The 27,993-nt window shown below is 40.5% G+C and overlaps 1 protein-coding gene across 46 annotated transcripts in view; it reads right to left on the bottom strand.

The window, feature by feature from the left end:
• CLASP2 (cytoplasmic linker associated protein 2) overlaps positions 1-27,993 on the bottom strand; it is a 271,467-nt gene that overhangs the window by 30,860 nt on the left and 212,614 nt on the right. For all 46 annotated transcript variants that reach the window (XR_012157456.2, XR_012157457.2, XM_073333055.2 and 43 more), the window contains 5 exons: positions 20,510-20,653; positions 10,242-10,385; positions 4,499-4,605; positions 3,668-3,821; positions 1,160-1,388 (listed from right to left, as the gene is read on the bottom strand). Coding sequence is in view for 44 of the 46 variants with exons in the window: in XM_073333055.2 (XP_073189156.1) it covers positions 1,160-1,388; positions 3,668-3,821; positions 4,499-4,605; positions 10,242-10,385; positions 20,510-20,653 (778 nt within the window). In the remaining 2 variants the exon portion in view is untranslated. The remainder of the gene's footprint in view (positions 1-1,159; positions 1,389-3,667; positions 3,822-4,498; positions 4,606-10,241; positions 10,386-20,509; positions 20,654-27,993) is intronic.

Here is a 27,993-nt window from a genome sequence, read left to right as displayed (position 1 = left end):
CACACTGAATATCTGGGGGTAATGTAAAATAAATTGAATATAATATCAATATAAATAAATAACAGAGGATACTGTACTGATTGACATGGATGAAAAAGTAGTGATTAAGAGAAGGCAAGGTAGACAAAGCAGTGCTGCATAATCCTGGGGACATATGGACATGCTTCAAACCAAACTCTCAATAGGATGATAACTTAATGGTCATCATCTTTTTGTTTCAAGAATGTGGGGCCAGATCCTCAGCTGGTCATCAGTGTTTTGCCTCAATTCAGACTAGTTAATAATTGGGAACATAAAGTTCACAGCCAGTACCATATCTCTAGAAAACGTTATTATAAGCTACAGAATTGGAGAAGAAAAATGAGCAAGAAAGAATAAGTGAAGGAAACAAATGCAAAATAAAACATTTGGTTATAAACATTACAAGAAAATACACTGGAAAAGATTAAAATTTAGCTTAACAAGCTTATAAAGCAGCAAGTTGAATAACTATGTCAAAATGGTCTGACTACAGCCTCCTTTTTCAGCATTTGCATTTAAAAAAATGTTTAGTCAACACAAAATATCCCAGACTTGTGTTTCAAATAAAAATATTTCACCACCAAAACTCTGTGCTGTTAATCTTTCATCTGTAGCCAAAACTAGTTTTACATAATGAAAAAAGAAACTGGGTAATCACAAAGATCTTTTCTTCCCTTGACAAACTGAAAAAAATTAGATAAAGCAACATATCTACAAATTTTTTTTTTCTTTTTGGACTGTCATACACTAAAATATACTTACTACAACTTAAGTCCAAATATACAGTATACGCTACAGTTAGCAATTCTCTTATTCCAGTCCCTTACTTTTCCTATAATTTTGTATTTATGAGGAAGAACATTAATGCTGGAATATTCCATTACATTGCAATTCTGTCTGATAGCTTTTGTAACACTGCTTGCTTTTCACAATATTCAGATAGGATTTGCAATTCAATAAACCTAGTCCGAAAAACATGATTTACTGCATCAGCAGTCTGGTTCCTTCAGATACTTTTATGTATAGCTAATTTAGCTCAGCCTCTATTTACTACATAAAAACCTTAAAGACTATACGCAACAAATGTAGACAAATCTTATGATTTTCCCTCTAACAAAGAATGTAATCTAGAACTTACCATCAGGAAATTGCTCTGCATCATCATCAAACATAGCTTCTTTCAAAGCAGATTTGTTAAAAGAACTGATATTATCCGAGTAATTGTACGGGTTATAATCTCGTGAACGTGGAGAAGAGTGGGGAGGCATTGTGTTAAGTAATGATGTTTTGTTATCAAGAGCTGTTCGGCCTGTATCAATTGCACCACCTCCTGCTCTTAGATCCGCTATTCCAGAGCCACTGCAAATCTGCCAGGAAAAAATAAAAACACCCCTCCCCATAAACATATTTAATATCTCACTCACTTTGTAGTTCACTGTTCCTCTTAGGTTAACAGTAGCAAATAATAGTCTTCTCTACATAGGGAAGTTAGTGTGCAGCAAGCTGGGTGTCAATTTACCACACTCTGGCTACTCTACACTAATTCTTTTGTGGAGACTCCTATTGTGCACTAAAAGTGCTCTTTATACTTTAAAATCCAGTACACTAAACGGTAGTAAGCTAAAGCGCTTGATGGCCCTCTTAGCACACAGTAACAGTGTCCACATGTGGGGGTTGTACAGAGTAGGCAGTGTGCTGTAAATGCACACCCTAAAATTGCTGTGTGCTAAGTTCTCATGTAGACAATATCAAAGACAAGCTACAAAGTTTGCAAGGTTCCACTGGTGCCACAGAGTACTAACATACATCTCAAATTGGCTCATTGTTTCTCAACACTTATGGCTTATGTAAATGAACACTTAGATTGCAGCAGGTTGAGTTGTAAACCTACCCTATACTACTTTGCCGTTCACTAAGTGTCCATCTGAACCCTGTTGCCATGCATTGAGCACCCTAGGGCAGAGGTTCTCAACCTGTGGTCCATGGACCACCAGTGGTCCGCAAGCTCCATTCAGGTGGTCCGTGGATAGTTCCCTCTAAGATGCATGCCTGGGCGGCCGCACACAAGAGAATGAAGAGCCATCTACCAAATTAGTGGAGCCGCTCAGGCATGGCTCCGCTAATTAGGTGCTTGGACCCTGGAGAAGATGCACGTTTGGTGAAGTGGTGGCTTTGGGGGGGGGGAATCTGGCATAGGTGGGAGGGGGAAGTGGGGTGAGAAGAAGGGGTGAGGGGAATTTGGGATGTGCAGAGCTGCAGCGGCCAGAGAAAGAGGTGACTTTCCCCAGCTCCAGGGCTGCGGCTGTCGGGGAGAGACAGCCCTCCTTCCCAGCCCCTGCTTGGGGGCTGCTGTGGTGGGGGAGAGACCCCCCCACTCCTTCCCAGCCCCTGCTCGGGGGCTGCCACAGCAGGGGAGAGAGGGCACATTCATCACATTAGAAAGGTAAGACTACTGATATTAAAATATGAGTTGTGTGCTTTTATTTGTAGAACAGTAAATGGCTAATTATTATTAAGTTTTTTTCTTATATAGTGCTTTTATCCAAAGCTCTTTACAATAGTTAGCTATTGGTACAAACAACATTTGGAAAGATCATTAAGTGGTCTGCCGAGACCCTCAGCAATTTTCAAGTGATCCACAAAAAAAAAAAGTTTGAGAACCACTGCCCTAGGGAACTTTTAGTGCACAGAAGTAGGGTCCAAACAAACTCCTAGATCCACAGCACGCTAGTGCAGGATAGCTTTAAATGCTACTTTGCTGTGAACTGAGAAATGAGAATAAGTGTTCATTCTCAGAAAGCTTAGCTTTTGTCTCAAATGGTGAGTATGAACATTGCCTAAAACGGACTTAGGTGTTTGAACTGAACACAAAAACAGCAACATTTTCATAGCGGAAGCCTAAAGTTAGGGACTTAAATCCATATTTAAGCACCTAAATAATTAGCCTGATTTTCAGTTCTATTGAGCCTGAGTTTCAGAACCATAGACATCCAAGTTTGAAAATTTTGCCCACAGCTTTTAGACACTATAAAGCATTTGTTTGGACTTGCTCCTTTTGAGGGACACACATCAAAAGGTGTCTAGAATTCTTTTTCCTCAAAGTTTTGCTCTCTGGAAGAGATTTAATGAAGACATATTTTATTCAAATGACATTATTCAGGGACAGAAATCATACAGTCTCCTTCCAGTACAACAGCAAGAATATAAAGCAGACCGTTCTGTCTAAAACAGGTAACACTAATAAGCAGCTGCAAGTTAAAACTAAAGCCATAGTCCAACAGGCTTTAAAGTGCTGGCATTCTACATAGACTTGATTAGCAGCATGGCTTTTTGTAATTAAAATTTGACATCTCTAACATAAACAGGTTACTTTACTTTAAGACCAGGAGCACAATTTTCAAAAGCACCTAAGTCACTTAAGTAGCCTTAGTCCCATTTTCAAAAGGTTGATAAGCATGGATAGGCATTTAAGAGCTTGAGTCTCACTGAAAGTCAACAGGATTTAGGATCCTAAAGGCCTACGGCACTTTTGAAAATGGTACTTAGGTGCTCTGAAAATTCTACCCTTGATATACAAATCCATTTAAAAAGATAATTCAGCTGTACTAAATCAGCTCCTCGCGTTGGCTGTCATTCAAACACTCACTGAATCACCATCGTCCTTTTTGGAATCCCGTTTCACAGGCTCATTCATATCTTCCTGACTACGGAAACTGAAGTTCTGAATGGCTTCAGTGACTCCACGAAGAGAACTATAAATATCTTCAGAATTCATGTTTTCTGTGTCATAATCGAATGCACTGTAGATCCAGGGAAACATGGAAGAAGGGGATAAAAGGTTCAATTTATTTTCTGGTATTTTACTGAGAGTGAGGCCACAGGAGTGGAACCACACTCCTGTGTGATCTGTGGTGGCTGCCTCTCAATGGCACCCCTCCCCTCCTTTGACAAGGAGATCACCAATGACTGATACTTGGGACTTCTTCAAGTGGTGGAACTGAATGGCCAACAAGGGGTCTGCTTATTTAGGAACAACAGCAGGAGGAAGCAGACTGTTGCTCCATTCTCTACTGCTGAAAGTATTAATGCCTTGAGCTTCTGCAGAGTTTCTCTATTAAATATAAAGTATAAACTACTATAGTGAACTTGCCTACAATTTTAACATTTAAAACGTCAAACTACTAAATCCATCACCATCAAAAACATGACCTATGAAATCCTCTAGACTGGTAGAAATGGCAGTTAAGCTGTAGAGCATTTCATTGGTTAGTGCCTTTTACCCTCCAGAATTTTAAGTTGTCTGGTGATTAGTCCGAGTTAATAGTTTTTAATAAGTGATTATTCTAAGTATCCAGTGGTTGATTTAACTGGGTAAAAGTCTTTCTGCACTTTTTGATGGGTTTGGAATTCAGGAGAACACACAAAAAACCCATAACACCAAGTTATCATGTAAAGTTATAACGTAGCTTTATATTACCTTGGTGACAAAGTATTCTGTGATGTATTGGTTGGGGAAGTGAGAGGACTGGACCAACTGGCTGGTGAACGTGGCGTAGGTCTTGTTAAAGGACTTCCCATTGACCCCTATGAAAAAATGGTATTCTAGTAAAAAATAATATTTCCTTTTAAATTTATGTTATATTTAATTTTTAACACCAGAAAAGTTCTGAGATTAGCTAGCTAGATATAAAAACAACGAGGAGCCCTTGTGGCACCTTAGAGACTAACAAATTTATTTGGACATAAGCTTTCGTGGGCTAAAACCCACTTCATCAGATGCATGGAGTGGAAAATACAGTAGAGAGGTATAAATATACAGCATATGAAAAGATGGGAGTTGCCTTACCATGTGGAGGGGTCAGTGCTAACGAGCCAATTCAAATAAGTTGGAAGTGGGCTATTCTCAAAAGTTAACAAGAAGAGGTGGAAATCACTTCTGTAGTGCTAATGAGGCCAATGTAATCAAGGTGGCCCATTTCAAACAGTTAACAAGAAGGTGTTAGTATCAGCAAGTTTGTTATTGAGTGTCCAGGGATATATGCCATCATGTGCCAGCAATGCCCCTCTGCCATGTACATTGCCCAAATCGGACAGTCTCTATGCAAAAGAATAAATGGACACAAATCTGACATCAAGAATTATAACATTAAAAAACCAGTAGGAGAACACTTCAGTCTCCCTGGACACTCAATAGCAGACTTAAAAGTGGCAATTCTTCAACAAAAAAACTTCAAAAACAGACTCCAACGAGAAACTGCAGAACTGGAATTAATTTGCAAATTGGACACTATCAAATTAGGCCTGAGTAAAGACTGGGAGTGGATTGGTCACTACAAAAACTAATTTCTCCCTGCTGATACTCATACCTTCTTGTTAACTGTTAAAATGGGCCACCTTGATTACACTGGCCTCATTAGCACTACAAAAGCGATTTCCACCCCTTCTTGTCAACAGTTGAGAATAGCCCACTTCCACCTCAATTGAATTTTCTCCCTAGCACTGATCCCTCACTTGGTAAGGCAACTCCCATCTTTTCCTATGCTGTGTATTTATACTTCTCTACTGTATTTTCCACTCCATGCATCTGATGAAGTGGGTTTTAACCCATGAAAGCTTCTGCCCAAATAAATTTGTTAGTCTCTAAGGTGCCACAAGGACTCCTCGTTTTTGCTGGTAGAGACTAACATGGATACCACCCTGAAACCTAGCGAGATATAAGTAATTTCAGTAACTAAAGAAATAGGCATGAGATATATTACTGTTTGTGAAAGTTAAGAGCACCAAGAGCTAACATGATCAGTTTACTTAAAAGTAATAATGCTGAGAATTCTCAACTTTTTGAAATATATATATACACACCTCTTTTTAAAATAACATTGTTAACTATAAATTAAAGGAGACTCCAAATTAGAAGCCACTTGCAAATAAATAAAACCAAACTTAACAAAATAATAATTATTATTATTATTATAATAAAAAAAACTAGTTACCTACCTTTGCATAACTGTTCTTCGAGATGCGTTGCTCTTGTTCATTCCAAGGAGGTGTGCGCATGCCATGTGCACAGTTGACAGAAGGAGTTTCCCCTAGCAGTACCCATCGGGTTGGCTGTGAAGCTTGCTGGAGTTGTGCTTTCAGGGCGGTATATATAGGTCCCTGTGAATCCATCGCCTCTTCAGTTTCTTCGGAGTACTCTGATAGAGGGGCAGGCAGGTGCTCCTTGGAACGGACATGAGCAACATCTCAAAGAACAACAGTTACGAGAAGGTAGCTAACTGTTTTTTCTTCTTCAAGTGCTCGCTCATGTCGATTCCAAATAGGTGACTCCCAAGCATCTCCTAGGAGAAGGGGGCAGAGTTTAGCAGATTGCAGACTGCAGGACTGCTCTGCCAAATGCGGCATTGTCTCTGGCCTGCTGCGTCATGGCGCAGTGCAATGTAAAGGTGTGGATCGATAACCACGTCGCTGCCCTGCAGATATCTTGAATAGGGACTTGTGCTAGGAACGCCACTGAGGATGCCTGGCCCATGTGGAATATGCCATCAGCGCGGGGGCAGGTATCTTTGCCAGGTCGTAGCATGCCCTGATGCAGGCCGTGATTCATGAAGAGATTCTTTGGGAAGACACTGGAAGCCCCTTCATTTGCTTTACAATCTCAATGAAGAGTTATCTTGATTTCCCAAATGGTTTCATTCTTTTGATGTAAAAGGCTAACACTTGTCTGACATCCAGGGAGTGAAACATTCACTCCCAGTTGCTAGCATGTGGCTTAGGAAAGAACACTGGAAGAAATATATCCTGGTTCATGTGGAATTGTGAAACTAACTTTGGGAGAAAAGGTGGGTGGGGTGCAACTGCAGCTTGTCCTTATAGAAGACAGTATATGGGAGCTCAGAAGTTAAGGTCTTAAGCTCAGAAACTCTCCTAGCTGAAGTTATAGCCACCAAGAACACTACTTTCCAGGAAAGGTAGAGAAGAGATCACGTTGCTAGGGGCTCAAAGGAGGACCCATCAGTCTTGAGAGTACCAGGTTGAGATCCCATGGTGAGATTGGCTGTCTGGAGGGTACAGTCTATCTAGTCCTTTGAGGAAGCAGCCAACCATAGGATTAGCGAAAACCGACCGGCCAGCCAAATCGGGATGGAAAACCGAGATAGCGGCCAGGTGCACCTTTATTGACGATACTGACAGGCTCTGCTGTTTCGAATGTAGTAAATAGTCCAGGATAAAGGGAACTGATGACTGTAAAGGCGGAGTTTCCTTTTGTAATGACCAAATAGATAATCTCTTCCACTTAGCCAAATAAGTGGCTCTAGTGGATGGTTTCCTACTAGCAAAGAGAACCTCCCCAACAAGGTCTGAACATGTGAGCTCCCAGGGGTTTAGCCACGGAGTTTCCAAGCCATGAGATGGAGAGACTCTAGATTGGGATGCTGGAGGCGGCTGTGGTCCTGCGTGATCAAGACTGGGACCAGGGGCAAGGTTATGGGCGTGTCCACTGACAGGCCTAGGAGCAAGGTGAACCAGTGTTGATGTGGCCATGCTGGTGCTATTAAGATCATTGACCTTTTGCAGGACCTTGTATACAAGTGGGAAGGGTGGGAATGCATACAGCAGGTGATCCTTCTAAGTGAGGGGAAAAGCGTCCGTGAGTGAGCCCTGGGTGTGATTCAGGTAGGAAAAAAACTGCTGACACTTTCTGTTGTGCCTTGTTGAGAACAAGTCTATCTGGGGAAACCCCCATCGTTGGAAGATGTTGATCACGACATTTGGAAGGACAGACTATTCATGATTATGAAGGGACCTGCTGAGATGATCAGCCAGCTTGTTCCGAGAGCCTGGAGTGTATTGCCCCCCCCCCCGCCCCCCGATCCCATTGCTGATGCCTCCATGACTAGAGACAGCAAGGGTTGGAGCCTGGAGAAGGGTACTCCTGCACACACCGCTTGCGGGTTGAGCCACCACAGGAGGGACTCAATAACTGAAGGAGGAATGCTGACTATTGTATCTAGGTGGTCTCGGTTTGGCCTGTATACTGAGGCCAGCCAGGCCTGTAGAGCCAGTGTCTTCTTGCGTGCTGAACTACATACGTACAAGCAGCCACATGACCGAGCAGCTTCAGGCAATTTCTTGCCATAGTAGTGGGGTATCATTGTAAGCCCCCTAATGGCACCCATGGTCAGAAAACGTAATTCCGGAAGGACTGCTGTGGCTTGACCCGAGTCTAGGAGAGCTCCAATGAACTCTATCCTCTGAGTGTGGGTTAGAGTTGACTGGGTCACATTCAGGATCAGCCAGAGCCTGTCAAAAGTTAACCGTACGAGGTTCACATGCTCCTCCACCTGAGCTCTGGTGCGGCACTTGATTAGCAGGTCATCTAGGTATGGGAATACTTGTATCTGTTGCCTCCTCAAGAAGGCATCTACGACCTACATGCATTTGGTGAACACCCAACGGGCCGCCAATAGCTCGAAGGGGAGAACCATAAACAAATAATGGGTGGTGTTGACCACAAACTGGAGGAACCGCCTGTGGGACAGGAATATCGACACATGAAAGTATGTGTCCTTCAAGTTGAGGGGGGGTGTACCAGTCCTCCAGATCCAGGGAGGAGATAATGGAAGCCAGGGAGACCATGAAAAACTAACTTTTTCATGAATCTGTTGAGGTTTCACAGGTCTAGAATAGGCCTGAGCCTGCCCTTGCTTTCGGGATTAGGAAATATTGGGAATAAAACCCCTTGCCCCAGAAATTCTGAGGGACCTCCTCTACTGTTCCAGCTTATAGGAGCGTTTGTAATTCCTGTATGAAAAGTTGCTTGTGAGAAGGGTCTCTGAAGAGGGAAGGGGAATGGGTGGGAGGGATGGAACAGAATTTGAGAGAATATCCCAATTCGACCATGCATACGACAGATTGATCCAAGGTGATCTGGGCCCAGGCATGGTAGAAATGGGATAGACAGTTCATGAAATGGAGGAAAGTATCCGGGATTTTGCCTGGTCGCCCCCAGGTGCGCCTTCAAAAGTTTTGCTTGGGGTCAGAAGACTGCCTCACCGAGCCCTGGCTCTGGGTGGAAGAGGGCTGAGGTGGCCTCCTCCTATTATTTCTGCCCTGCCTCCTGTTGTAATCCTGTCTAGGATGAGTTGGGCAGAAGCATAGGGGACGCTGAGGTTTGAAATGCTTCCTTTGTGGGGCTAGTGTATGGTGCCAAGAGATTTTAATGTCACTTGCAAGTCTGAGACTGGAGCTTAGAGTCCATTTGCTCCAAGAACAGCCCTGATCCATTGAAGGGCAAGTCCTGAATTGTTTTTTGGACCTCATGTGGGAGGCCTGAACTATGCAGCCACGAGCTCCTTCACATGGCTATACTGGTTGACTTCGTGCGGGTTGCCGAGTCTGCTGAGTCAAGTGTGGCTTGCAATGAGGTCCTTGCTATAACCTTGCCCTCTTTGATGATGACCCTAAACTCTGACCGGGATTCAGCTGGAAGCAACTCTTTAAACTTAGTCAGAGAGTGTTCCAAGAATTGAAATTGTAGTGGCTGGCTGGAAATCTGAAGCTGGAGCCCTCTGTTAGAGTAGACCTTTTAGCCAAAGAGGTTCAGCTTCTTTGCCTCCTTAGATTTTGAGTCCGATGTGGGCTGTGCCGGCTGAGGATGGAGAGATGACTCTATGAGGAGTAGTTTTAACCTAAAGTCTCTCTCCTTTTTGGTTCTTGGGCAGAAATCTTCGCAAATCTTGTACCTGTTGGTCTGTTGGGCCTTCCCCAAGCACTTTAAGCAAGAGTTGTTGGGGTCACCATGGGCATAGGCTTCTGGCAGGACCTGGAGTAGGGGAAACCCCAACAGAAACATATCTAACTATAAAAACTACTTGAAACACTAACACTAAGTTAACTATTTACAGATACAAAGAGAAAGACCACTAGAGGATTGAGAAAAACGCAGCTCCAAAGACTGTCATGGGCGGTAAGAAGGAACTGAAGAGACGGCGGGTTGGCAGGGACCTATATACACCACCACGAAGGCACAACTCCAGGGGGCTCCACAGCCGACCCAACGGGTATGGCTAGAGGAAAGTCTTCTGATGACTCTACGCAGCGCACGCACACCTACTTGGAATTGATATGAGCAAGCCCAGGAAGAAGAACAACCTATATTAAGACGAAGATGAAAGTATGTATTAGTAACTTCAGAGCCAAAAAAAAAAAAGTGTAAATACCTGACCACCATTGCCCGTATTCCGGAGATGGTTGTGGAGAAGCTTTGTTGCTCCATCCTGAAATGTTTTTGGTAAAGCACCCAGTAACATTGTGAACTCTGGGGTATTGAGTTCAAATAGGGCAATCAGCACTGACTGTGCAGCCTAGAGCAAAAAAATATTAATGAAAACTATATGTGAATTTTTGTTTTAAAAATGTTAGATATTGAAAATTGCTTTATTTGACCAGTATGGATTCCAGAGAAAGGAGTAATCAAAAATGATGGAAGAAATGCAATGTTGATTACCTATTTTAATTAGATAAAAACTTCAAGAATAAAGGTATCGGCAGACAGGATTAAAAAACCAACAATGGACATTTGCTGGTCACACACTGATGATTCTGGTCAGGAATCCTCAGCCTTTTACTTCCCATGATCCTCCTAGCAACAAGTCATTTTGAGATATTCTCCCAGAGTGCTTTGTGCTCGTAACAACAGACAAATGAAATGACAAAGAAAATGGCATAATGACTTATAAGTGATTTTGGCATTAAAACAGAATCATTTCCAAATGACAGAAGACTCATATTTAGCAGTATACCTCAGACATGATGGGAGCCAGCTTGCTATATCTGCCTCTTCCCCAGAAACTTTCTGGTGAGCTCTCAAGTGGTTGTGACCCACAAGTTTATCAACTGAGAATCCTTATTTTTTATTTTAAAATTTAGCAAATAGATGTGTTAACCTGGAGTACAGTAGGCATAGTTCTGTGGTCTGATCATAGGTCTTTAACTTACACAGACTCCCCCAAGATCACATGGGGAGTCATTTAAACTCTTTCTTCCTCAGTTTCCCTTATCTATAAAAAATGAACAATAACCTTGTGAGGTAAATGTCATTAGAATTAATTTAGCAAATTGGAAAACACTTTGAAGATTAAAAGTAAAATTTGAAATATTAATATTAGAGCATCTGCCTTGCTGCATAATTTTTCTGATTTTAAGTTTTTATTAGTTAGGCAATTTATAGATCCTCCCCCCATTTAGAGAGTAAATACTTGGTTTTAAACTGGTGTTTTAAAATTGTTTTCCTTGTCTTGTATCAAAAGCACATCTCTTTAATGACAGTAGAATGTAATTAGTTATGCAGTGTATTTTTAGCTAACTTTTTTTTAGCTGATTTAGTGTCATTTACACAATTTAGTCAGTGCTGATTAGAGAGGCCAAAAGGTTTGTCAGTGTGGCAAGAGGCCAGTCACATATCAATGAAAGGCAGGATATTGTTGAATTACACAGACTTATTTAATATTTTAATTCTGGTATGAAGCTGATTCCAGATTAACTACTTAAATCTATCAGCTCACCAACAAGGTCTGCCATGCACTGGACAGAACAAGCGCCTAATGTTTGAAAAAATGATAGACAACTTGCTTAAGTACCAAAATATTTAAACAAGTAATTTAGAAAATTCTTTCAGATATTTATTTCTCTCTTTTTCTCTCCAGAGTAATGAACTGTAGTAACTTTAAATTAAGTGGAAAGCTAACATTGAAAACATACATCAGCACATATTCATGGTTGTGTTTAAATATAATTAAGTAAAACATTAAAATCTTAAACATAAATTTGCTGTGAACAACTGCTCTTCACTGGTGAATTGCTACATGTTTAAATCTCTTTCTCATTCCTGTCCTAGTCTCTTCACTTCAATGCAATTTGAGTTAATAAAAAACAAAGGGAAACTGACAGATTCATCAACTCCTAACTGGTTAGAATAGAAGTGATTCACTGATCTCTCTGCCAGTTGAGACATAAATCCCCCCAGAACTTTAAAGTTTCCAGATTGTACCTGTTGCTAATCTTATATGTAACCTTGTGTTATCACTGTCACTCTTATCTTCTCTCTCTTCTCTGTTGTATTCTAAGCCCTTACCCCCAGGCATCATTCAAAATGATTTAGAATTTTAGCTTTCTGGGGTAGAACTGTATTTTGTACTTGTACAGAGCCCATCACTATAAGGCTCATATCCTGCCATCTCGAGGTAGTGTGGCTTCTAATTATGCACATTTGGCTACTGAAGGCGACTTTGAGAAGTAGCATGTGTCAACATGTTCCTATAATCGGGGGTCAAATTGGGAAATAAAAATGATATTCCCAAGGTCTCCCCACAAATGAAGTTTTATTTTGGTGTCTCAAGTGGAGCTACATTCACAGCAGATTTTCATAATGTGATTGTCTGTTTTTTTTCTTACATGCTTTGACCACCAATCAAAGAGTTATCAATTTTGATGTTTAATTAATCATTATTTTGCTTCATAGTAAACCACCCCTCTCGCAACTATTGTTTCAGGCTGGCTGTATATTGATGCACATATCACTGCTTTGGTTTATGTACTATAGCCCTTAAAAATTTGACCTTAGAAACTAGGTTGCTAGAGACTTTTCATTAAAAAAAACAAAAACAAACCCAAAATAAAACTCAAAACACAACTGAGATTCTGGAGCACTGAATGCTAGCCTCCAGAGAAAAGTCCCAGTTCAACGACCAATAGCAAATGGTCCTTTGGAAATGCTCACACTGGGAAAAGGTCATTTGTACAAAGTAGGTGGAAAAAAAGCTGCTTTGTTTTAATATAATAGAAAAGTTCATTAAAAAAGTTACCACCTATTAAAAATAGAGAAAGTTGCTGTGAATGTTTATGATATGATATATCTAATTTTTCATTCAAATCTATTTAAGTGAAAAGCATTTAAAAACCATAGTTTAATAATGTCAGGATATCACTTTCAAATATTTATTGGTGTAATCTTGAAGCTCAGGGCAACTGGCTATTGCAAGTGGCTCTCTGATGGTAACAAAAACTAGGTAGTGTTCCAGATGATAAAGCTCATTGGCAGCTCCTCCATGATTCAGTTAACTATTGACATAAGAACCCATACGAGAGATTTTAATCATCAGATCAGATAGAATGCCACGTGCCTTACGACTTAAACTTTACTGATTTAGGTGAAAGAGACCCCTGAATATAAAGCTCTAGAAAAGTGTTATCAGGTCGTGAAAAATTCACTAGCTCAGGGTGAATATGAAACTTCTCTGGGCAAGTGCCACCAAACCCTACAGAATCTTAAGCTTTCATTTAAAAAAAGATAAAGTCCAGGTTTTTCAAAAATGATGCCTAAAGTTAGGTTTCTAAATAATTATTTATGGATCTACTGGATGGTCACTACTCCTCAAAAAAATCAGGCACTTTAGGTGCCTAAAATATGAACATAGGAACCTAACTTCAGGCACCCGATTCTGAAATGATTGGCTTATGTTTCTAGGCTTCGGCGGTTTTGAAGTTAAAATCCCAAATGCAAACCAAGCGCAAAGTGAATTAATGCTGTCTCCCTTAGTCAGCAGTCTGCTCCTGTACCTCCCATGCTTAAAACTTTGCCAAGCGAAAGCAGAATGAAAATTGACCAGAGTCTGATCAGTTTTCATTAATGTTATTAAGAGTCCTGTGTGCAGCTCTGAGATCTACAAGCATAGGGTCATACTTCATTCTGCTGGTGCTTGAAAGCTCTGAGCAGAAGCAGAGGCAAGCACTGGAGCTAGCTGATGCAGGCGAGGAATCAAAAAAGGAGACTGAGATGGAGTCAAGTACTGCAGAATCCCACCTAGCCTTGTAACAACTAAGGTTTTGGGGAGGAAGGACAGCGTGGGGGAAGAGAACCAGAGTACGCATGTCTCCTCTTCCCTTCCAGCAGCCTGCGGTGTTCAATGACTGAAAACCTAAGCAGCTCTAACACCTAAACAGAGGCAAATCTGAACAATAATTAGCATTATGAGACACCACCCAGGAGGAATACAATCCTCAACTTCCCCCTTCCAAGATGCTAGAGGGACTGGTTTCTCATTTGGGCACTGCCTATGGGCAGTAAGACCCCCAGTGTTTTACATTAGTTTGTGGCTAGTAGATATCTGACATTTTCAAACATGAGAAATCAGAACAGAGAAATACTGCAGCAAGATTCTGGAGAGAGAGAGAGAAGCAGAAGAAACGTGGTGAGAGAAAAATACTGAAGAGGAGGTAAAGGGAGAGAGACAGTTGCGGAGGACAAAAAAAGTAAACAATAAAGATAACGCAAGATTAGAAACAGTATGATCTACTATAGTAAGAAAAAGCGAAGTTTAACCAGGAATGGAAATAAGACAGGAACCAAAACAAGTGAGACGAAAAAAGTAGACTTGCTGAATACTTGGAGATTATATTACTGTATTTGCATTTCACTAGTATTTGCCAAATAATTTATTTGACAAATATACTGTGTGTCAAACTACTCTTGCAAATATAGTCTTTGAAAAATACCACTGAAACTTGCCAAACATTGTTTAAAAATGTTTTTCTATTAATTGTATTCCTTCCAAAATGTGTTAGCATTAAATGTAATAATTCTGGATATTCTTGTTATCCATATAAATGCCCAAGTCATAGAATCATAGAATATCAGGGTTGGAAGAGACCTCAGGAGGTCATCTAGTCCAACCCCCTTCTTAAAGCAGGACCAACCCCAACTAAATCATCCCAGCCAGGGCTTTGTCAAGCCAGGCCTTAAAAATTTCTAAGGATGGAGATTCCACCACCTCCCTAAGTAACCCATTCCAGTGGTTCACCACCCTCTTAGTGAAATAGTTTTCCCTAATATCCAACCTAGACTTTCCCCACTGCAACTTGAGATCATTGCTCCTTGTTCTGTCATCTGTCACCAGTGAGAACAGCCAAGCTCCATCCTCTTTGGAATGCCCTTCAGGTAGTTGAAAGCAGTTATCAAATCCCCCCTCATTCTTCTCTTCTGCAGACTAAATAAGCCCAGATCCCTCAGCCTCTCCTCATAAGTCATGTGCCCCAGCCCCCTAATCATTTTCCTTGTCCGCTGCTGGACTCTCCAATTTGTCCACATCCTTTCTGGAGTGGGGGACCCAAAACTGGACGCAATACTCCAGATGTGGCCTCACCAGTGCCGAATAGAGGGGAATAATCACTTCCCTCAATCTGCTGGCAATGCTCCTACTAATGCAGCCCAATATGTTGTTAGCCTTCTTGGCAACAAGGGCACATTGTTGACTCATATCCAGCTTCTCGTCCACAGTAATCCCCAGGTGCTTTTCTGCAGAACTGCCGCTGAGCCAGTCGGTCCCCAGCCGGTAGCAGTGCATGGAATTCTTCCATCCTAAATGCAGGACTCTGCACTTGTCCTTGTTGAACCTCATCAGATTTCTTTTGGCCCAATCCTCCAATTTGTCTAGGTCACACTGGACCCGATCCCTACCCTCCAGCATATCTACCTCTCCCCCCAGTTTAGTGTCATCCATGAACATGCTGAGGGTGCAATCCATCCCATCATCCAGATCATTAATGACGATGTTTGACAAAACCGGCCAAAGGACTGACCCCTGGGGTACTCTGCTTGATACCGGCTGCCAACTTTGACAGTGAGCCGTTGATAACTACCCGTTGAGCCCGATGATCTAGCCAGCTTTCTATCCACCTTACAGTCCATTCATCCAATCCATACTTTTTAAACTCTTTGAAACTCTCTAATATCAGGCCTAACAACATCTTGTGGTAATGAGTATTACTGTCTTACTACATGCTGAATGAAAAAGCATTTACTTTTAGCATTTTTTAAATTTCGTACTTTTTAGTTTAATTGAATGTCCTTTTATTCTTGTGTTATGAGACAGAGAGCAGAAGCTCCCAACCTACTTTCTCTATGCCATTTCTTATTATATGTTACACACAAAAAACTATGTTAAAAGAACATCAGTGTTACAAAGTCAAGTACTCAAAAGTAAGGAAATGCCAGCACAATCTTAATTCTGCCCCCCAGTGCACATGTATTATGACACAATCTTTAATTACATGGTCACATACTATTTTTTCCACAAGGCCCATGCCTCATTCAGTACACATGATGGATAGTGTTCACTTAATGAGGAGCTATTCAGTATTTTGCTTTCTAGTCATTGCTCAATGTGTGGCCCCATGCTTTTACTGCACACTATTCGAACTGCTCTCAAGACAGAATTATTAATTTCCTCATGAGCTTTTCTATGGCACTTAGACACTATAGTGATGAGTGCTTCACATAAACATTAATTTTAACTTCACAACACTCCGTTGAGATGAGGGGGTATTACTCCCATTTTACAGATGGGGAACTAAGGCAGCAAGATTAAGGTAAAAAGTTACCACTAATCTGAGAAGATTGGACCCTGATTTTTCACAGTATTAAGCACTTTATATGGTCAAAACACAGCTTTCCACAGAATTAAACATTGCTGTTAGTGCTCAACACTTCAGCATATCAGATCACAGAGTCTCAAGCTGGGCATCCAACCAAGCTGTGACATCTCTGCTCTTGATTCTAATGCCCAACACCACCCTGGAATGGACCACCTGGGAATAGCAATTACAAGAAAAGTCCTTTTAAATCCCCACAGCCCTGGGCTGGAGCACATTCTCTTTCTGTGAGGATGGTGCATGCTCAGTCTGGTGAGCACGAGGAGCTGTGAGCTGCTTAAGCATGCTCAGCGAGGATGGAATCTTTGGAGATTTTAGCTGCCAAAATCAGCCATGTGCAAACTACAATTTTCAAAGGCTTATAACTTGGCCAAATTTGGGCAGATTTTCACAGGGACAGCGAAAGGCATATCCCTGACACAAACAAACGCCTCTGCCAAATTTCAAGCCCCTGCTCCAAAGCCCATGGACACTAATGTTGTTCAAGGAAATGGTCACCAGAAATTTTTAACATGGGCAAAATGTATTTCTGCATTACCTCATTCTTGGAAATGGCTGAACAGTTTTGGCTGAATTTTTCCAAAAATATTCAGCCTGAGGAAGACACCCAGCATGTAAAATTTCAGTCCAAAAACTCAAAGCTTGGCAAATTTATAAGCAACTTAAAACAGGGCGCTGGGGCAGGAAATGTTAGGAATCTTTAATAACAGAATTTGTTTCCAGCTACTTTTATCATATTCCCCCCTAATAATCTCTTTCTTTTAAGGTAAACAATCCCAATTTTTTTCATTTTCTTCATAGGAATTTATCCATACCTCTAACTATTTGTTATTCTCTGAACCACTTATAATTCTGCAATATCCTTTATGAGAAGGGGTGACCAGAATGGCACACAGTATTCCAGATGAGGCTGTACCACTGATTTGTATCATGGCATTACAATATTTTCCACATTATTCAACATGCCATTTCTTATGCACCCTAACATAATGCTTGCTTTTTTGACCACAGCTACACATTAAACAGAAGTCTTCGTTAAGCTTTACATAATGATTGCCAGTCCCTTTCTTGAGTTGATACTGTTAATTGAGAACCTTGTGAGGTGTAAAAGTAGTTTACGTCTTCCCGCCAGTGTGCACTGCTTTGCATTTGTTAACACTGAACTTCATTTGCCATCATGTTGACCATTCATCAAACTTGGTTAAGTCACACTCTGAAGTTCTTCAACCTTCTCTAGACTTGAATAACTGATTAACTTTGTGTCACCTCATTTTTTTTTTAAATACACTCTTTCTAAGTCATTACTAAACATATTAAAACACTGAAACTAATATGGAATCTTGAGGCCCATTGTTAACTTTTTACCATGAAGAAAACTGACCATCTATTCCTATAATTTTTTCCCTGTCTCTTAGATAATTTTTGACCATGGTACTGTTTAGCCTCTCATCCCAAGACTAGTTAGTTTTTTGGTAGCCTCTTGTGAGAAACCTTGCCAAAGATTTCTTGAAAGTCTATATAAATAAGAAAGTTGACCGACAATCCATTACAATTAAACGAAGGACAAAACAAACTTTTATTTCTTTTAAATTTCAGGAGGTATGGTAGCATAAGTATTTTTCACATGGTTAGTATGTTTCATCCTTGGACTTGTAGGTTTGGGTTAAGTTTTCAAACTGATTGTTATTTATTATTAGTGTTCTTTAATGGGCTCTAGCTAGTGTTATTATGCAACCAAGTTACAGGAGAATAAATTTCTGAAAATGTTTGAAAAAAGATTTAAAACTGTAACAGACAAAAAGGGTTTACATGTAGTTCATTTAAAAACAACTGCTGGATATCAGCATATATCATACAAAATTAGAAAAGGATTCAAATACCTCATCTTTTACTAAAATGACTCCCTCCCCTTTTATAAAGTTAGTTAAAAAAAGGTGGGGGGAGTGATAAGCAACTTCAATGAAGTCTTAATGGTTAAAGAATATTATGCTTGTCTGGAGAACGCCTGCTTGACCAACTTTTTGCCATATACTGCTATATATTTTGATGACTGAGTAGACTGATGAGATCCTCCTCACTATTTTAATGAGCAGTTTAATTCAGCTGATTGTCCAGTAAGCAGGAGCATTTTGTTAGACTCCCCCACATCCTTTGTTTTCAATATCTCCAGATTCTCAGTAGCTTAACAGACTAGGAGTTTCAGCATGACCTGGGAGGACAAGGAAAGCTAAGAAAAGGGATCTGAAGAAGAGTCTGGACAGAGCTGGTGCAACAGGCAAAGTACATGATTTTGGGAGCAGTGTTTTGGATGGACTGATGGACAATAAGGCTAGAGTTAGGCAAGTAGGGATTGTTCAGTTGAGGTGATAAAGCCTTGGACAAGACTCAACAATGGGAATGGCACGGAATGATGGACTTTTTTGAGCAGTTGAGGAAAAATAGGATTCAACAGTTACTGTAAGTGGAAAGGGGGGAAGAAGTGGAAAAAATGATTGAAAGAGGACACCGAAATTAAGAACATAATTGAATATCATAAACCTATACGCTAATACAATACTCGCCTTTTAAAAAAGTTACTTTCCATTTTCTTGCTAAATGATGATCTAGTTCACAGAGAAATGTACCAAGTTTCCTAAAGTTCAGCACCAATTTTTGTTTGCACACAACGAATGAAGTCTCTTTTTACAGACTTTGTGAAATCTGCTCTTTTTGTAAATTTGTATACTTTTACATGCTTATGGGAGAAAAATGATACTAAGACAGTCAGCGCCAGAGGGACAACGATGATAGTGGAGTTTCTAACAGGAATAGAAAAGGGTAGGTTGAGGAGAAATTATTTTAATGTAGGTTAGTAATAGGTCCGCCATGAAGAAAAAGCGAGAAAGAGCAGAGGTAGATCTACAAATGATCAGCAAAGACCAGATAATTGTAATCATGTGATCAGATTATGTCTCCCCAGCAAAAGACAAAAAAAAAAAAAAAGAGAGAGAGGTGCCAAGCTCTAAGGGATGGAGAAACTGTCAAAGGAGCAGTCAGAGAAGTCTCTGAAGTCTGGTGGTGGGAAGTTGGCATAAAATCTCAAGAAGAAAGGGGTCACCCAAAAAGATAAACAACACAGAATAATCTGTTAGTGAAAACCAAATCTCTTCTTTTTAATCAATTTTTTACTGGGAAACACAACCCCCTCTCACTTCCTGCAAAAAATCTCTGTAGAATGTGTATTTTAGTTTTCCACAGCAAATGTTACCAACAGTAGCTTTTGTATGAAGAGTTCTTTGATGCCAAAGTAGTAGTTTTATTAAAATGTCAGCTTCCTATTGTCACCAACTCAACAATTACTCCTTAGATCCTTTTGTCAAATACAAAGAATGTGCAAAACCAGATGCAAACATTCAACCAGATGAACTATAATTTTAGTTTCTTACTCACCCCTCCTGTGATCAATGTATTATTACCGGGCTAGAAGGTGGCCTTTGTTGCAGTAATATTAGTTAAAGCTGTCTAGAGACGGCCACTTAAGTAAATTTAACTGTCATACAAAGTGTTTTAAACAATAGTATTCCTTTTACCCTAAGATAGGTTCCTCCCAACCACCTAAAATATAACTAGTACTGTCTAGAGCTTTAAACTGTATGACATTTAAGCTCAAATATTTTAAAAACCACACCTTTATCTTAGTCTAGACATGGCTTTAATTTATCTATTTTGACACGACATGCTTTAATGTAATCTGTGTATCGTGAAATGGAGTAGGTTCTCCATACTTTTGAAGAATGAACCTACAAAGAATTTTTTGTAGGAGTCTTTTGTTGGAAAAATTGTCAAACTACAAAACCCTAAGAAATTTTTTTTGTTAAAGCATTAGTTAAGAATATGGTAACAACCCACATACAAATACCTCCTAACTCTGATAGGACAATCAGAATAAGTTTCAGCTTTAAAAACTACTGAAGAAAAACTGTGAAAGACTAACTACATATTTTAGCATGAATGGACATACCTTCCTAACATCTGAACTTTTCGGTTCTGTTGTCCAGGTGATGATCCGAGATACCGCCAGCCTAGTTTCACTTGAATTTACGAAATCCCCTGGGTCCATCTGCTGTGCAAGAGTCTCTATGTATTTAAGAATTGCAACTTTAACCTGCAACGGTAAGCAGAGTCAGGTAAATAGATAAAAACAAAAGTATGCTGCAAATGTGAGTGTACTCAAGAAACAGGGTTCTAGTTATTTAGAACAAATAATCCAGAATGGCTAATATAATGGGACAAAATGAGATACTTTTTTAAAGTGAATTAAATATTGGCAATTTTATCAGAAGTCTTTTAGCTGATTTTAAAACCAATTACCTGGAGTCAATGTTTTTGTTTAATATCCATATCATATCTATAATCTGTAAACGAGTCTTCTGTACTAACAGACATCTTAATTCTCACTAACATTAAATAAAAATACTAGCATACTGCATGTGCAAGTGTTTAGCCATTCACTTTGTATTTAGTTTGTTTATATTTGGCATAGGGAGCACCACCTGATGAATTGGAGAGGATATATACAGATGTAATTGGCTTCCTCCAGTAAACGGTATATAATTTGCACTCAGAATCCCCTGGCAGTCCCTTTAGCAGCAGAAATCTATGCTGAGCATTAAACATCTTTGTTAGGGGATAAATTTTGTAAAACATCTTCCTATTAAAAATAAACCATAAGGGAAATATAACTGTTACAATAAAGCAGTGCCAGTAAGCAAGCAACAATACACATGGCAATCAGTACACACACTTTTCTTTGACGGAATTCATTACATTAATGAATGCCAGTGTGTTTATGAATAGGCAAAAATGAGACAAGGAAACGGGGTGGGTGATTATTTGGATGATCTGGTTTAACTTTTTAGCTGTTTCTATCTCCATTAATTCTGGTGCTAGATCTGAGATTGTGCACAGTAAAATCTGAAAGATTTTTTTAAAAAATGTGTTTATGGCTTGCACTGATAACTGTTCTGAATAAACTTGGATCATTTAAAAGCTTCCCTTGGTCATCCTAATATTTCAGATATATAAAAAATAAAGTGTGTCAATGCACTGAGTGACAAATATGTTAGTGGCAGGCAATGAAACTAGATGTAATTTAGCCATATTAATTTTTTCTCCCTCATGCTGGCTGTTAAGTCTTGCCTTCTTTGAAGTTACACATAACCCAAGAATTGAAGCTTTTTCTGATACATAAATCAAAGGAAAATACTGTTGAGAACCTGGCAGCTAAAATTTTTTCCTTTTGAGATACAAATCTTAAAACTACTTATATTTTGCAAAATGTAGATTTCAAAACACATACTAAAAACAAAACATCTCCGTTCTAATATCCAATCAAATATAATTGTGTGCATATACTGTTTCCTCCCCCACAAGGCTAATGAGCATTTTTGTGACATTGCTGTGTCCATCTGCTAATGATATCTTAAATGTATATATACCTTTAAAACCAGATGCTGCAATTAGAAACCAATGATAACACGGTGCAAAAATGCACCCAGCTATCTGTACACAAAAATTCCTAAGAACAAGATATAAGGTTTACTAACAGTTAAAAACTGTGAAGAAAAGCACTCCCAATGGAAGTAGAGTCAAACTGTCTCCAGGAAAGATGGTGGCCCCTATGTGGTCTACAGACCGGGAGGAGTACTGAATAGCAGGTGAGCAGAAGTAGGAACCATCGAAAGGGCAGCTTGTGACCTCAGTCCCATTATGAACAATAAAAGATGGCAGTCATTTTGAAAGAGGTTAGTTCTTCATGAATTTTTTTTTTGAAAGAGAACATTATTCTTTGGTGTCTGGAAACTTTCTATGTTGAAGAACAAGAAAAGATGACCATTAGAGATAAGTTACTTACATTGTACAGTGACTGGAGTTCTTCAAGATGTTTGTCTCTATGGGTGCTCCACTTCAGGCAGGCATGCTCCCTTTGAGCCTTTTGATTGGGGACTTTTGGTAGTGCCAATTCAGTCCGCACATGTGCCCTAGCTAACCTTGTGCCCTCTATTGAGGGTATATAGGACAGTGTCAGACGAGCTACCCTCAATTCCTTCTCTACCACAAAGTCCCGCAAAAGCAAAGACTCCAAAGCAGAGGGGAAATATGGCAGGTAGTCGAGGACAAAAGACAAATGACTTGAACTCCAGTTACTGTGTAAGGTAAGTAACTTCTTCCTTGAGTAATGTCCCTATGGGTGCTCCACTTTAGGTGATTCCTGAGCAGTACTCCCTAAAGGAGATGGGTGCTTTGGAGTGCAGTCAACAACTGCTGAAGAACAGCAGTACCAAAAGCAGCATCTGCCCTAAAGGCATGCATGAAAGTGTAATGTTTTGAGAAGGTGCGAATCAAAGCCCATATGGCAGCTTTGCAGATTTCTGCAATGGGAACATTTAATAGAGATAGCGACAAACACTGATTTTGTAGAAAGGACTATAATCTGAGGAGGAGGACAGACATTAGTCACCTCATAGAAAGAAAGAATTCAACCAGAAACCACTCAGTCTTTGGGGTGAGAGTGGGGTCCCTTTAACTCTGTCCATGAAAGAGACAAATAATCTTGGGGAGACCCTAAAGGGTTTAGTCCTGTCCAAATAAAAAAAACTATATGTTCTCTTGACATCTAAGGTGTAAAGCGTGCCTTATTCTCTAGTCTGGTGAGGCTTAGCATAAAAAGTGGCAGCTAAACATCCTGACTGATATGGAAATCCAAGGTTACCATAGGTAAAAACTAAGGCTGTGGCCAGAGAAGTACCTTTTCTTTATAAAAACAAAAAATGGTGTGGCGGGCTCAGACATACGAGTCCCTAGCTCGATTCTGCCAAACGAGGTAATAGCCACCAAAATGGCACTCTTCATGGACAAGTGGTGAAAGGAACACCTAGCTAGTGACTCAAAGGGTGGTTTCATTAGAGAACTGATTCAAATCCCATATTTGGGTGGGTTCAGTGACATGGGGAAAAAGGTTCATTAACCCTCTGATGAATCAAGATGTGGTATGGTGAGCAAATGTTGAAAACCCTTCAACTGGGCAATGGAAAGCTGTGACAACTGTTAAATGGATGGAACTCAGAGAGACACCCGAGTTCTTCAAAGCAAAAGATAATCCAGAATGTGTAATAGGGAATAGTCAACAGGGGACAGATGCCACTGGGTATGCCACTGGTGGAATCTCTTCCATTTCTGCAGGTATGTTTTCCTAGTACGAGCCCTCCTACTGTTCAGCAACACCTCCTGTACTTCTTTCAAAAAGGTAAGAGCCATTTAGAAGCCAGCCCTTAAGGTGAGTGCTGCGAGGTTGAGATTAATTTTCCCCAAGTCTTGAGCCAGCAAGTCATTATTAAGTGTAATGGTGGATGAGAGAGGAAGGGAACCAAAGTACAGGAACAATATTTGTCTTGGCCATGATGATGCAAACATTTTCTGTTGGTGGCAGTGGTGAAGAGATCTATTCCCAGATAGCCCCAAATAAGTTATCTCCCCCTTAAGTGAGTTCCCATTTGTGATCCTGGCAGAAGTACCTGCTCAGTTTGTCTGTTATAGTATTCTGGAGACCTGGTAAGTATGGCTGAGATGAAGATTTGATGGGCAATGCACCAGTTCCCACCAGTTCCACAGCTTTAGAGCTTCTACATAAAAAGAGGATCTTGCTCCTCCCTGGTGACTTATGTAGTCAATGCTGGTCCTGTTGGTCTGTCATAATTCTGATGGATTGCCTCTTGATCATAGCTGGATAATATTTGCATGCATATTTGACTGCTTTGAGCTTCACCAAGTTGATATGGAGAGTAGATTCCTAAGCAGTATATTTGTCTTCAATGGTATGAATGAAGATGCGCTGCCCATCCTATTAGTGTGTGCATCTATTTCTATGGTCACTGTGGGGGGAGGCAGTGTGAAGGGGACTCCTGTGCAGACCACGTATGGAACTTTCCACCAATCTAGTGGTTTTAAGTCCTTTCAAGGGATCGATGCTAAGGCTAGGGGAGTGATTCCCCTGCTTGTGTACACGTATTTAAGCTAGCTCTCACTGAGATAGTGCAAGTATAAACATTAGTGTACCCGCGGCAGCACGGGTAGCAACAGGAGATGCATGGCTGAGCCCTGCCAAGTACATATCCACTTTTTTTAGATGGGTTTGTACTTGGCATGGCTTAGCTGTGCTTCTGTTTCCACTGCCCATGCTATCGTGGCTATACTACTATTTATACTTGAGCTAGCTTGATGCGAGATACCGTGAGTATCTATAATCACCATACATCTAGATCGAGGCACTATGTATCGAGATACCAGATGTATCCAGGGAGGCTTGCAACGAAGTCCTTGCCAACAGTTGTACCTCTGTGATGATCACTTGAAATTGCTCTCACTGCTTCTGTGGTAAGTGGTCAATAAAAAAATTGATCTTTCCATAATTAATGTAATTATATTTTGTGAGTATGGCTTGATAATTGACTATTCTAAATTGTAACAACACAGAAGAGCAACATTTGGAGCCAAACAAGTCTAGCTGTTATTGATCCTTGTCCTGTGGTGTGGATCTAGAGCAGTGCTGTCTATTTCATTCGTTCACACCATCGATCACCAGTGAGTTCAGGGCTGGGTGCATGAACAGGAGCGCATAACCCTTGGCAGGAACATAGTATTTCTCATCTGTCCTCTTACAAGTTGGGAGTACAATAGCTGGGGTTTACCAAGTGATTTTGGCTGGTTCCAGCAAAGCCATGTTTACAGATAAGGCTAACCTACCAGAGGAGGCAGTATGGAGAACAACTCTTAGTTTGTGTTCGATCTCACGAGTCCAAAGGGATATGAATTTTTTCCCCATCAGTTCCTGGAACTGCTTGACATTATCTGCATACGATGCCGGTGAAAGCATTATTGCATCACAGGGTGGAGAGGAAGAGATGTTAGTCTGTACTGCAGCTTCCTCATTAGCCCTTTTTTCCTGATCCTCAAAGGATTATTCCTGGAGAGGCTGACAGAGAAGAATACATGATGTCTTCTCTGATGCTCCCCACAAGTGGGACTGGGTGCTCTGGAGAGTTGCTCCATATAGGCTGCCCACAGATCCTAAAACGACTATTTCCCTATATAGGAAAGGGAGGGGGCAGGGAGAGTAACTCATGGTTGTTCAAACCAGGAAGAGTGCAAGGTGACCCATGCCTTGAAGTTTCCCTCACAGACCAAGTGTCAAGAGACTGAGCTCTAGGTTGATAACTGAGCAAACACTGGACAGTAATTGGAGGGTCAGAGGAGCTGCCCTCGTCATTTACTAGAGAAGGGGTTCTCAACCTTTTTCTTTCTGAGCCCCTTCCCTAACATGGTATAAAAACTCCAGGGCCCACCTGCGTCACAACTATTTTTCAGCCCCACTGCAGCAAGGCTCAGGCTTTGGCTTTCTGCCCTGGGCCGAACCAGTCTCATGTGGCCCTGCTCACAGCCCCCGAAGGGGGCCATGGACCCCCGGTTAAGAACTGCTGCTCTAGAGGGGAGGAAGAAGACGGGGCATTGAAATATGGAGTATGTCTGCCCTAGAGTGTACCAGAGAACGTCCCATTACCAAGGGGTGATGTGATACTAGAGACAGGCAAGGTTCTTGTACCAAGAGTCTTTTCTCACTCATCAGCACAGGGGCTCCATGTTCAGGCATATGAATCTGAAGTGGAGCACCCATAGGGACATCACCTGAAGAAGAATCTAAAATTTTATTGAAGAAAAAAAAACATACTACCCATTGTACCATATCTATGCAATATTCACCTCTCTTCCAATTTTTGATAGACATACAACTCCTGACATGAGATCATTCTGGACCCCCCCCACCCCTCCCAAAAAATGTATGCACACGTATATAAGAGTGCTACATTTTGTAAAGAACCCAATTTCAAATTAAATTTTATTCTCAGATAATTCATTCAGTATTGAAAGAATTATATACTGTAGGTTTGGGGAAGACAGTGTATTCCTCACATGCTTGCTTTAAGTACAAAGCTCAACTCAAATTTAAATACTTCCCCCGCCCCCCCGAACAAGTACCTTCATGCTTTTTACCATGCCACCTCTCAATTGTGGTAGACACTCCCTGTATGCAAAGCTGCCTCATTATCTTCCTTCAAATTCCCCCTTAAAACTCTCCTTTGATGTGATGCCTACAAAAAACTTGACAACTATTACTGGTATTCTAAGACCACCGCCTATCACAATGACCAATATTGTCTTATTGTTTCCTTGTGCTCCCCCATGATCTGTCCGTATCCATCTGTTGTCTCCTGTCTTATATTTGGATTGTAAGCTCATTAGGGCAGAGACCATATTCTTGTTCTTTGTACAGAATCTAGCACAATGGGATCCTGGCCCATGACTAATGCTCCTAGGCACTATGGTAATACAAATAAATAATAATAATCAGGAAGCTGTTACCAGCACCTCCATAATATTGTAATTACTCATACATAAACAAGCTGCATTTTAAACTATTGTAGAGCATTTAACAAATAGCGTTCCACATGAGGCCACAGATGAGATGTCATTGGCTCTGTTGCCAACTAAATACTGGCAGCACTAAGTTGTGTATCTCTTTCTACAGATTCAAAAAATGCCATTATTTATATGTCACAATACCTACACAAGAGATCAGTTCTTGGATAAAGAGTAGCTGGCTGAAACTCAACCCTAGACTGAGCCCCTACCTCTCAGAGCCCCTTTCCCCTCACTATGCTTACTATAATGACAATATGTGGGAATGTGTAATGCTGACTAGCCATTACTTATTTTTAAACAATTAACACACTTATGTCTGGCTTAAGTGGAAATATGTTACCAATCCCTTCTCATGTGGTCCTCTACATGTCCTGCTCACGAAGAGGACATCTGATTGTGGTCACCAAGAAATTTTGCAAGAAAGCATTCACCTCAGACTGGAATCTTGTACTCTGACCTCCGATTGAGAAAAATTATTGGTCCATGATGAGTACAGCCAACATGTTAAAATCTCTAACTGAACATGGATTGTCCCTGAGGCGAAGCAAGCGGACATTGAACCCTCAAAAGACTAAGAATATGGAAAGAAAGGGAGGGGTGGAGGCTCTCACACGAACGACACCTGAAGTTGTATCCTGCTCTCTTCCTTGGACCAGACAAGGGGAAGAGAAAGACCCTAATAATCAGTTAAACCAGGGTTCTCAAACTCAAATCACCATGAGGGTCACATGAGGACGAGTATATTGACCCGAGGGCTGCATCACTGAAACCTCTTCATACAACGATACAAAAGTATAGTCAAAAATGAAAAAAATGAAGAATAATATAGTATGTTATTAAAAGTCACTGTATTAATTTTTTTAAAACTGTAATGCGAAGAGGGGTTTTAATAAAATATAAACAGCTGTAACTATTCCTTATGTGGTCTGTAACACTGATGATGATCTACACTAACAGTCTATCAACATA

Source organism: Lepidochelys kempii, chromosome 2 (genome assembly GCF_965140285.1).
Source record: "Lepidochelys kempii isolate rLepKem1 chromosome 2, rLepKem1.hap1, whole genome shotgun sequence".
NCBI lineage: Eukaryota > Metazoa > Chordata > Testudines > Cheloniidae > Lepidochelys > Lepidochelys kempii.
Note: the sequence above shows the minus strand (reverse complement) of the source record. Positions and strands in the feature narration are given on the sequence as shown.